Consider the following 10,566-nt stretch of genomic DNA (forward strand, 5'->3'; position numbering starts at 1 on the left):
TGTAGTTACAGACACAATTTCCTGTGCTTGGGTTTTGAAATTATTATTTAAGATCGCGGCAACGTTTGCCCGGCGCACCAGCGCAATTCCTCTATTAGATAATTTTCTATCCTTGTGAGGGCAATTTTGCTTGCACAGTCCTGCCAGGGCTTTCAGGAAGGGAGAGACAAGCAACTGCGACAATAAAATTTGCATCAGCTCCCACCCAACCTCTCCCAGAAATATCATTTGTCGCATTCAAAGCCTTTTCACACCAGAAGGGAAGGTGTTTCTGAACTGGAAAGTCACTGTGATCTCCACAGGGCTGCATCCTTCTGCCTCCCAGCTTCCCGTGGGAAACACCAAACAGCAGTTGTGGAGTTCCAATGGCTTTGTATCAAAGACTTGGTGGACTTGGCACACAGGCATGAAACCCCCAATCAATCCAGATTGGGCCACGGGGTTCAAAATTTGAAGCAGAAATTTTGCTGGTTGTATCCAGTTTGAGGGGGCTGACCCTTTTAAAAGCACTTTAAATGTGCTCCTGTCAAAAAAACTTCTCAGATCTAACAATATCCTCAGACTCTGGGAAAAAGGAGGTGCTGAGCCTGCACTCTGTACTCACACAGCACCTCCTGGAATGGTTGGGCTCTAAGGGCCAAAAAGGATGTGTTGGTCCTGTGTTGGAACCAGGACAAGGGGTGCAGGGAGAGAGGATAATAATGAAAATGTCTGAAATATGTAGATTTGCAAGACTTTGTGAGAGTTGTGTTGGACTCATCCTTGGTTGTTGAGAAAAGATGCTGCTACTGCTTCAGATTGTCCCAAAATCGATGCACACAAATTGTGGTGGAGAAGTCTGTGCCAGTTTCTAAGACCATGTGACCATTCAGGTGATGAAACATCTGAAAACATCTTCAACAGCATAAGGTCTCTGACTAAACTGTTCACAACTCCTTGCTCCTGCAGGACACCAGGAACAAGTGCTTGCATTCTCCCCAACAAAGTTACTGTTTTGCTTCTCTGAATAAAGACCAAGCAAGACTGAATTCCTGCACAGACTTTCACTCAGTGCTTGATATGAAGATGCCTGTGCATGTACCTTCTCTCTCTGGGATACAGCCAATGCTACTGAGCTCAGCAGTGTGTGCTCTGGCAGCCCCATATCACCTGGAGGCCTCCCAACCTGTCAGTTAGAGGGTATTATGGGACACCACGTTGTACCTGAAGCTTTGCTGTGCCAGGGGGTCATGTCTAGGGTCATGCAATGCTGCCTGTCACTGCTCACATGCTGCTTAGTGCCTGGGTGCCCCACAATTAGCACGGCAGAGGGTGGAGCAGGAACTCTGCTGTGTCCTTGTGTGTGCGCTGCAAATATAAAAGAGAGCAGAGATAAGGGAAAGGAAAACTTCTGTAGTAGTAGCAGAGTGATTCTTACTCACTCTTATTTACCCTTCCTGAAAAAACTGCTCCCCAAACCCCATTGTCTCTGTTCCACTGAGTCTGGCTTTATCTTTTGACTTGGAGCTGAGCCTCACCTTGTTCCTCTACCTTCCTGCCACAGCAAGCTCAGCTGTACCACAGCAGTGGAGAAGGGAGATGGGAAAGGCTTGAGGGAGCAATGGGCTGCTCCTGCTCTGGGCTCAGCCTGGGAATCATGGGCCTGAGCTGCCACACATGTAGTGGAAATCATTGCATCTCTATAGCCTTTGCAATTCTCTCCTCGGCAGCCCCCCAAAATTCCACTGAGGAAAAAAAAGAAACGAGGAAGGGGAAGAAGGAGTCAGAAAAACTATTGTGTTCCCAGGGAGGGGAAAAAAAAATAAACAGCCCTATTTAACTTATCCAGCTTTGCTAATGTCAATCACTTTTCTCATTTTAAACAGGAAAGACACCACTTTAGTCCACCTGTTCCATTATTTATCATGCTATGCATTTCCCATGAATTGTCACTCATGCAAAACCTGTACATCGTAAGGGGACACCCTAATATTTTTAATGACCTTAAGCAAAGTGATTGACACTAGACACCGGTGTCAGATGTTCTGGTGACGCAACATGTTCTCCTAGCAGCAGGAAAGCTTCCTGCCGTGATTAAGTCGGGGCTATGGAAGTGCTAAAATGTGTTGTCAGCTTTCCTCTGATGCAAGTGATTTTATTATAGCGTCTGGTAACCACGGAGTGTGGCAACGCAAATACTGACCCCAAACATCCCCTCCCCGCACATCTAGGCCTGCTCTATTTAAAACACGGAGTGCACTTTGCAAATCCGGGGATAAGTTATGGATGTAACAAGCTTAAAGCGTGGAGGGCAGAGGAAATGGCGGCACCTGAGCTGGGATGCCTGGGTGGTTTCGGCAGGAGGAGCGCGCGGATCCGGGATGACCCGCAGGAGGAACCCCCTGCAGCACCTGGTTGGCAGGTGTGCTCTGCAGGGGCATCACCACAGCCCTTGTGGCTGCCAGAGCCTCTGGAGGGCAAAGAGGAGGCACGTTAGCACAGGCCTTGCTCACTGTGGCAGTGGAAAGCAAAAGTCACATCCAGCCCTTTGGAGTCTGGAGAAAGTAAGGGGGAAGAGGACTTCGTGCAGCTCCTCTGGCTTCTGACACCCTCACACAGGCCAGGGTGGAAATCTGTGACTCAGCTCACTTCTCCTTTAAGATATAGACAAAGAAATCATGTTCTGGTTTGCTTCAATTTGGGACCAGCCCCTCAATAATTCATTAATTGAAAAAAGCCGGAAGACCTCTAGAAACAAGAATTACAGAATCAGCATCTCAGACACACAGGAGGGACACCTGGCACCTGCTTTTCATAAAGATTTGTAATCCCAAAGCTCAGTCAGCAAACACCACACACATGGCTTTGCTTCCATGAGTAATTATTAATAGTTGTGTTTCAAACTGACTGTGCCAGTGTCTGCTATGATTTTTCAATAACCGAGCTGGCATGCAGAGGGATGGGCTATCAAACCAAAGTCCACAGGCTACAGAGATTTTTGGAAGAGATCAGCAGTGCATGTGTTCACAGTTATTGTCACAGGGGTTGTTCTACAAAAATAGAATCATAGAGCAGTCAGAGTTGAAGATACAGGCTATCTTGATAGCAATAAAGATTTTCTAAAGGTCTAGCAGCACTGAATATTATTTTAATGAAATTTACTTTTTAATTTTATAGCAAAATAATCAAAAGTGCTAAACCTGACCACTTTAATTTACAAAAAAAGTCTCATGTTTTAAGCTGTAATCATACCTCGTTATTCAGGTTAGACAATATAATTACACATTTCTACTTATTTCTATTCAATAGGAAAACAAAATTAATATTAGTTGGTTTAAAAAAGGGGGAAAGTACCACAGATATTGTGAAGGGAAAGTTACATAAAATATAAGAATCAGCTTATTGAGCAAACCGTAGTGTGTTCTTATTGCCTTCTTTTTTTGGTTTTTTGGTTTTGTTTTTTTCTGAGCTACAGTTTAAGTCCCAGGTACTCTGACCACAAGCTTGTAGTCACTTCAAATGCTATGACTTCTCCCTTGGTCAAATGTCACAGTGTGTGTTTAAGGAGATCTCTGGCATGTCAAGTCAGTTCAAATTATTTTCTCAGTTCCCACAGGTTCCCTTTCCAACACGATCAGCATGTTGGAGAACGCAGTTAGGATGGTTGCAGTTACGATGACAAAGTTTTCTGTGAAGGAAAAGTGGTTTTTCCTCCATCTTGGAAAGAATCACTACCAAGTCTGCAGTAAGAAAATATTAAGAGCACTTGCAGAGTTAAGGGTATTTCTTAATCCATTCCATTTTCATTTCCACTCATTTCCACAGTTAAATTAAAACCTGCAATCTCTCCCACTGATAAATAGCCAAGCTGACTTACAAAGGCTCTGCCTTCTGTCCAGCCTTCTCCTGGTTGTCTTTAACCAAACAAGGTTCGCTGATTTGCCACAAGCGCCGTCTGGCTCTCCCGCCTCTTGGCTTTCTTGTTTTGCTGCCTGATTTTCCAGCACACTGCACTGGAAGCCAGCAAAAGGAGTCCTGATGACAGGAGGACCAACCCAAACACGGAGATGATGGATCCATGGGAGTTGAAGCTGTAAGCCACAGCAGTGACCACGATGCCGGCTATGAGGATGACCACTCCGAAGGGCACCGTGCAGCGGTAGCAGGAGAGCTCTGCTCCCCCCGTGGCTGCCGTCAGCTGGCACTCACTGACCAGAGGGATGGTGGTGACCACACAGTCATTGTTGTTGCTCTTCTCTGTGGTTACAGGATCAGGATGCTTTGGGGAGCCCAGGATCTCTTTAATAGGTTCGTTTGTCATCTTGGTTGCCTTGAGTTGGGCAGTTCCTAGGCTAGAGCAGGCTCTGCTGAGCTTGGGCGGCGCTGCGGAGAGAAGAGCACGAGTTCAACCAATAATTACCAATTACTGCTCTGTGACACGTGGGTGATCCCAAGAAGAACTGTGATCCCACCTGGGATCACAAACAACCAGACACTCAGAACCCACAAGGATTCATGCACAAGATTAGTAGTGACACTACTGGTCGTGGAGGATTAGAATCAAGTGGTCATCAATACGTGCCTAAGTTCTAGAAAGAACAGAGTCACAGACCAAGACAGATACCAGTACTGAAGTGTTGTGAGCCAAATCCTATTTTAGGTTACATCCTGAAGTCAGCATTTCTGGATGTAATTTAGATTTCAATGGCATTACATCTTCTCACACAGAGGTGAAGTTCATAGTCTGTTTTGATTTTTGCTCACGTGCTTTTTCACACTGTTTCTTTATATGTACACCTAAACACAGACCTTACAGGGATTTGCTCCAATGCACATCACAGTATTGTGGGCAAGCATGGGCCCAGCAAAAACCAGGATGAACAGTGAGCCTTTTCTCAACACAAGTGCTACTTAGGGAAACAATTCAAATGGCCGTGACAAAGTGTGGATGTGGGGGGAGTGGGGATGCAGAAAGTTCCCTGCACTGAGCTCAGCTCAAAGCTGGTGAACCTCCCATTACAGCAACTTCAGTGCCAGCCTGAGAGCTTGCCATTTACACTGGCTTCATGCAAAAGCAATGAAACCATGAAACCACATCCCTGTAACCGTGTGGGAGGGAGTTTTATATTCATATTCACTCCTCTCAGTTATAGCAGGTTGTTTTCCTCCTGTCTCCATAGTGTAAACACACTCTCAGTCCTACACACAGCAAGCACAGTTTGACTGCATCTGCATTATGAGACAAATACCTTCCGGCTCCATGGAGCCAGTGTGTAACTGGAGTCCACCTGATCAGGGGAGGATGAGCCCACGGCTCTGCACTGCTGCAGGCTGCCTTCACAGCCCTTGGCCCTCTCACTGGGGCTCTCGTGGTGTGGGGCCACCCTGGGGCCTGCAGTGACCTCTGACAACACCAAGGCTGCCATGGCTGTGCTGCTTTAGAGCAGGCTGTGTGCTCAGTGCACCCCAACATGTGCAACAGAGGCTGGAACACTGGGGGACCACTAATACTCCTGCTGCAAATAGCTCCCTCCACCACTCTGGTGTGGGCTGTGTAGCTTTTGCTTTCATGAGCAGCACGATATGCAGCTCAGAGAACAAGGAAGAGCGTTGGCAATGCCGTAATGCTTTTATCACTTTTATCACCTTCACATCTGTGACTAGGAAGTTAATTGCCAGATACTTGTATTCTCCTTTTCCTTTCCCACCACTCCACCCTTGTTGCTAAGATATATTCGTTCACTGTGGAGAGCCCTTGGTTTTATATCTCAGCACCTCCTATAACTGACCGTGGATTTTGAGAGAAAGAGGATTTCACTGTTTTCAAGCACAGGCACAAACAGGCTTTACGCTGTTTATACTCAGAAAGTTTGTGTCTGAGTCTCAAGCCCTCCCGAGAGAAGAACAGTTCAGATCTGGTTTGCCAAAGCTGTTCTAGTGCTCTCTGGAGGAGTGCTCAGCACTCAGCCACACAACCCTGAGCACACACTGACAGCACCAGGGGCCATGGGCACACACCGGAACACTCGGAACACCAGGAAAGGCTTTTTCAGGTGGGGGTGGTGACTGAGCAGGTGGCCCAGAGAGGTTTTGGAGCCTCCATCCTTGGAGATATTCCAAAGCCACCTGGACAGTCCTGGGCATCCTTCCTTAGGTGACCCTGCTCGAGCAGGACAGGGGTGGACCAGAAAGCCTCCAGAGTCCCCTTCCAACCACAACCATTCCATGATTCCGTGAGTTTCTGTGAGAGTACTTGCTGCCTCCAGGGGCAGGAAGGAGACTTGTTCAGTGCTTATCAGAAAAGCAAATATATCTGTGCTGACACCTTAGATATCCTAAATTCTCCTAGGTTCTGTTGCTGTGTTCTTTGAATCATAACATGATTAAGTACCTTTTATATCAGAGAGGAAGAGCCCAGGAAAGCCATGGGTTTGCTCTACAGTGCCACTGATCTGTTCCCACAGGGATCTGAGCCCAAGTTCTGCATTTTCAATAATGACTTACGTGGCAGTGGGACTTACACTGGTGCCGTCATGTTGCTGCATTATTTATCTATAAAATGTTACAGGAGTTCAGCACAATATAAGAATGTGGCCCCCAAATGTCACCTTTTTTTTGATCTTACCATTAGCCATATTCAATTAGTTTAACATTTTATTATTAAAGTTGAGCTAGGAAAAAAATTAATAATTTTCCATATAAAAGGTCTACTGGTACCAATATACTGTAATAACTTCAAAAGTTCAGATACTCTAACAGTCACAGAAATAGGGAAAATTCTCAATAACTTGAAAAGGCTTTGGATTAGGCTCATAATAAACATTATTATTCTAAAAAACTGCAACATTCATTCAAAGTATATTTACTCCTGTCTCTAAAGTCATTGTCCCTCTGCTTCAGATACATCCCCAATGAGCATTTAAATCTCTTACATGTCTTGTACAGACACTTATGAAGAAAGAAGATATGTTTATGCAGTTAAAACTAACAGCAATTAGAAAAAAAATCTTCTAAACTACCAAAATTAAGTCAATGGCAAAATACCTGTTGACTTCTGAGGAGCACAGTTCTTGCATTAAATAGGATGCAAGCAGACGGGCATTCACACAAAACAAATAAACAAGCCTCTATTGAAATCCTATTAAGTTAAATAAACAACAGAACCTATCTGAAGTGTGAGTAAAGGTATTCAGCCCTAGAAAAAAGGGCACTGGATCCTCATTGCCAGCAAAGTCAGTTCTGACTTACGCCAACAGGTGATTTGGTTCAAGTTTCAGGGTAAGAAATTTAGGCAAAGATACCCAGCAGCACCAGCATCCTCTCACTAATCATACCACAAGTACTGTCTTAAGGAGCTACTTTGGGTTGAAGGAAGAATGTGCTTCTGTGGCCAACACTGGGTAATGGGGAGAGGAAATTTTTAGCCACTAATAATTGTAAATTGAGATTTACTGAAAAGACGTGAAATCCATCAGCATGCACACCTACCAGGTCCATGAGAAATCCATGGGAACAAATCCTTGTCTCAAAAGCAGAGGGGCACTGCTGAAGATGTCTCTTTGTGTCAGTTCAAGGCAGAGTCGTGCAGCAGAAAGAACTGCTCCAGGCTTTGAAGTGTCAGATGTTGCTGAATGATGAACTGGAGATGACAATATTCTAGCATGGAAGTTTCCTCCTACAAGAAAAGTTGTTGGATATTTGTCAGCCTCTTAAGAATAAGACTCCTGTGTGGAAAAGCTCCCACTGTATGCTGACTCCTGCTCCCAAGCTAACAGCAGCAGGAGATGTTCTCCCTCTGGCTCTCCTCTTTTCTTGGCAGCAGCCACCCATGTCTGGCCCTGAGTAACATTTTCCTTTGATGATGTGACGTCTCGATAATGAGTATCATAGCCCAGGCAAGTCCCCCAGAAAGAGCTAGGCAGGAAAAGGTAATGCACATGAACTTCTGCAGATAAAAATCTCATTTAACCTCATTTCTATTGCTCACTTCACCTCTGTGAATAACAACTCAGAATACCTGGGCGTTGGTATCTTCCGTGTGTCCAGTTACTTTGAGCAAATCACTCCGTCTCCCTTGGTTTTCCTAGCTGTGAGCTGACCATGACAACACACTTCCCACTAAAAAGAACCCTTTTAAAACTACCCCACTATAACAAAACCTAAGTAATATAATTCCAAAAACTCTTCTCAGAAAAAAAAAAAAAGGCAGACTAACAGAGTCCAAGAACCCACTGTAATAAACATAACTCCGTAAGATTTATCATTGTTCATTTCTGTTATTATTGGATTTTTTTAAAACAAGATTCATAACTCAAAGAGGGACAAGGTGGAATCTGCAGCAGGGCAGCGTGAGGACTGCAGAGAGCAGAGCGATGGAAATTGTTATCAACTGCAGAAACAGCTGTGAAACCAGCAGGCAGCTGGGCAAAACTGACCAAGCAGCAGAGATTTATGTTGCTAATCTTATTTGACATTCCCTTTCTATATATGCATGATTATGGAAGATCATTTCCACCCTCAAACAGGAGTTCTAAGTGACGACGAGAGCAAATTCAAGAGAATAAGTCTGTATAATGACAAACTTCAAGGGCTTTTCTCTTTTTAAGTTATTTAGACCATACTAACATTTCACTAACACAAACATTTACAGGCACAAACTGCTGCTGTTCTCAGGGGATCCTTGGAATAAACCTGTGACATAGCTAAAGTATATTTAGCTGATTATTGAACTTAGCTAATAATAAGGAAGTCTCCTTGCTTGTCTCCTTGACTATATTCCTGTACACACCACCCAGCAATTAGTTTAACTTTCTGAAAAGTTTGGAGGGCAATGCAGGAAAAAAACCCACTTTAAATAAAAAATCTAAATTACATTAAAACAAACACACACCTCAAAAATGTACTTGCAGCCAACTTCCACTCGGATCACAGAAAGGTTACATTTGTTTGAAAAGCTCTTCCTAGAGCAATTGTGCCCCCTAAGCCACTCTGCCAGCATCTTGCTTTGAAAAGATTAATTGCTCCATCCATTCTTTATTTGCATTTATTTGTGACTACACATAGTTGGGGTATAATTTTTTTAAATTAATGTCTTTATCAAAAATCCTGACTGAAAGAGCAACTTTTCAGAGATGAGATTTCTTCTTTTCCACTTCCCTCCCTCACCACAATGTTGAGAATCAGAAACACATGAAACCTACACATGAAGCTTCCAATATTTTAACTCAGAATCATTTCAATGTGGTGCTCTCTCAGGAGCTTCCCACATAAGGACTATCTCTGTGCAAGGGCAAAGAGATGACATTGTTCAGCCAGTACAACCCTTTCCCCTTTTTTTGCATTTTACTCAGAACCAGTGGGTCATATTTGAGTTTTCTGCCTCCAGGCTCTGGACCTGATTCTCTCTGTCTTGCACAATACTTCAGACACCCTTTTTGCTTATGTAAAATTCCAATAAATTATAATGCTTACACTTCACACTTGGTTATGCATTAAAATGACTATGGAAAACAGTGAAAGGAGTCCTCCTGTACCGAGAGAAGAGCCAGAGTTCATTTGGAATCCAACAGACTATAGTAACCCTGAACACAATCCCTAAGCTCTTCCCCAGGTGAACATTCCTGGAAATACACAACTAGAATTTGTATTTACCGGACTCGAGGATCAGGCTCTAAGCTACCGGGGCAGAAGGAGAACACACCACTTCCACGCCAGCTGCCTGAGCCGCAGGATGCAGTAAAATTCTCTCACCGAGTTTTTACGTAAAATAATGACCAGATTTAAGCTCACACCTTTTTCGTCTTTCCGACATAGCTGAAGGGTAGGATGGGAGCCAACCCAAACCCCTCCACAAACGGACTTTGTCATCTGCAAACCGCAAAACTTTCAAACGCTCCCGTAACACACAACACGCACACACACCTGAGGTAAAACCCTGCGTGTCACGCCTGTCCCCGAGCACCTCTGCGAGAGAGCAGGGACGGGAACAGGCGGGGAGAGCCTTGTGCACCCTGTCTGCCCGTAACCCCTCCGGGCACGGAGCGGCACCGGGAACCCCCGACCTGCAACCGCGGCAGCGGCTCCGGCTGCGGGGACCCCGAAGCTGCGACCAACCGGGAGAGCCCTTTGCCACGGCCGGAGCGGGTCCCGCAGTGTCCGAGCAGCCCCAGCTGCCCCGGAGAACCGGGAGCCGGGAACCGGGAGCCGGAGCCCCGCGGGCACCGAGAGCCGGCGGGGGCGCGGCCGCCGGGCGTGCGGGTCCAGCGGCTGCGAGCCGAGCCGAGCCGTGCCAAGCCAAGCTGAGCCGTGCCAGTCCATGCCATAGTACAGGCTAGCGTGCCACAGTGTGCCGAGCATGCCATGCCTTGCCGAGCCGAGCCTTGCCAAGCCGAGCCTTGCCGAGCCGTACCTTACCTCCTGGCCGCCGGGCGGGACTGCGGCGGCCGCCAGCCCGCAGGCAGCGTAAGAGGGGATGCAGCTCGCTCGCTGCACAAGGGACTGTAAACAAAGTTCTCGGTGAGAGCGAAACAATTAAGGGACCGGAGCAAACTCAGCCGCGGGCGGGGCGGCAGCGGGACGTTCTCCCGG

At 45.9% G+C, this 10,566-nt stretch overlaps 1 protein-coding gene across 2 annotated transcripts; it reads right to left on the minus strand.

Moving 5' to 3' along the window:
• Positions 1-2,974: 2,974 nt before the first annotated feature.
• Positions 2,975-10,566, minus strand: TMEM100 (transmembrane protein 100). Of its 2 annotated transcripts, none has more exons than XM_027691865.1 (3): positions 10,393-10,566; positions 7,468-7,654; positions 2,975-4,362 (listed from the first exon to the last, which is right to left on the minus strand). In XM_027691865.1, exon 3 carries the CDS (start codon positions 4,298-4,300, stop codon positions 3,896-3,898), a length of 405 nt encoding a protein of 134 aa, XP_027547666.1. In that variant the 5' UTR covers positions 4,301-4,362; positions 7,468-7,654; positions 10,393-10,566; the 3' UTR covers positions 2,975-3,895. The 2 variants fall into 2 exon arrangements, with proteins under 2 accessions (XP_027547666.1, XP_027547667.1); XM_027691866.1 differs by having other exon boundaries at positions 10,388-10,566.

Source organism: Neopelma chrysocephalum, unplaced genomic scaffold, assembly GCF_003984885.1.
Source record: "Neopelma chrysocephalum unplaced genomic scaffold, ASM398488v2 Primary Assembly neopelma1_84, whole genome shotgun sequence".
Classification (NCBI taxonomy): Eukaryota; Metazoa; Chordata; class Aves; order Passeriformes; family Pipridae; genus Neopelma; species Neopelma chrysocephalum.

What these genes read in the sequence shown, in the direction of transcription:
- TMEM100 (XM_027691865.1), bottom strand. Translation starts at nt 4,300, where the DNA reads ATGACAAACGAACCTATTAAAGAGATCCTGGGCTCCCCAAAGCATCCT.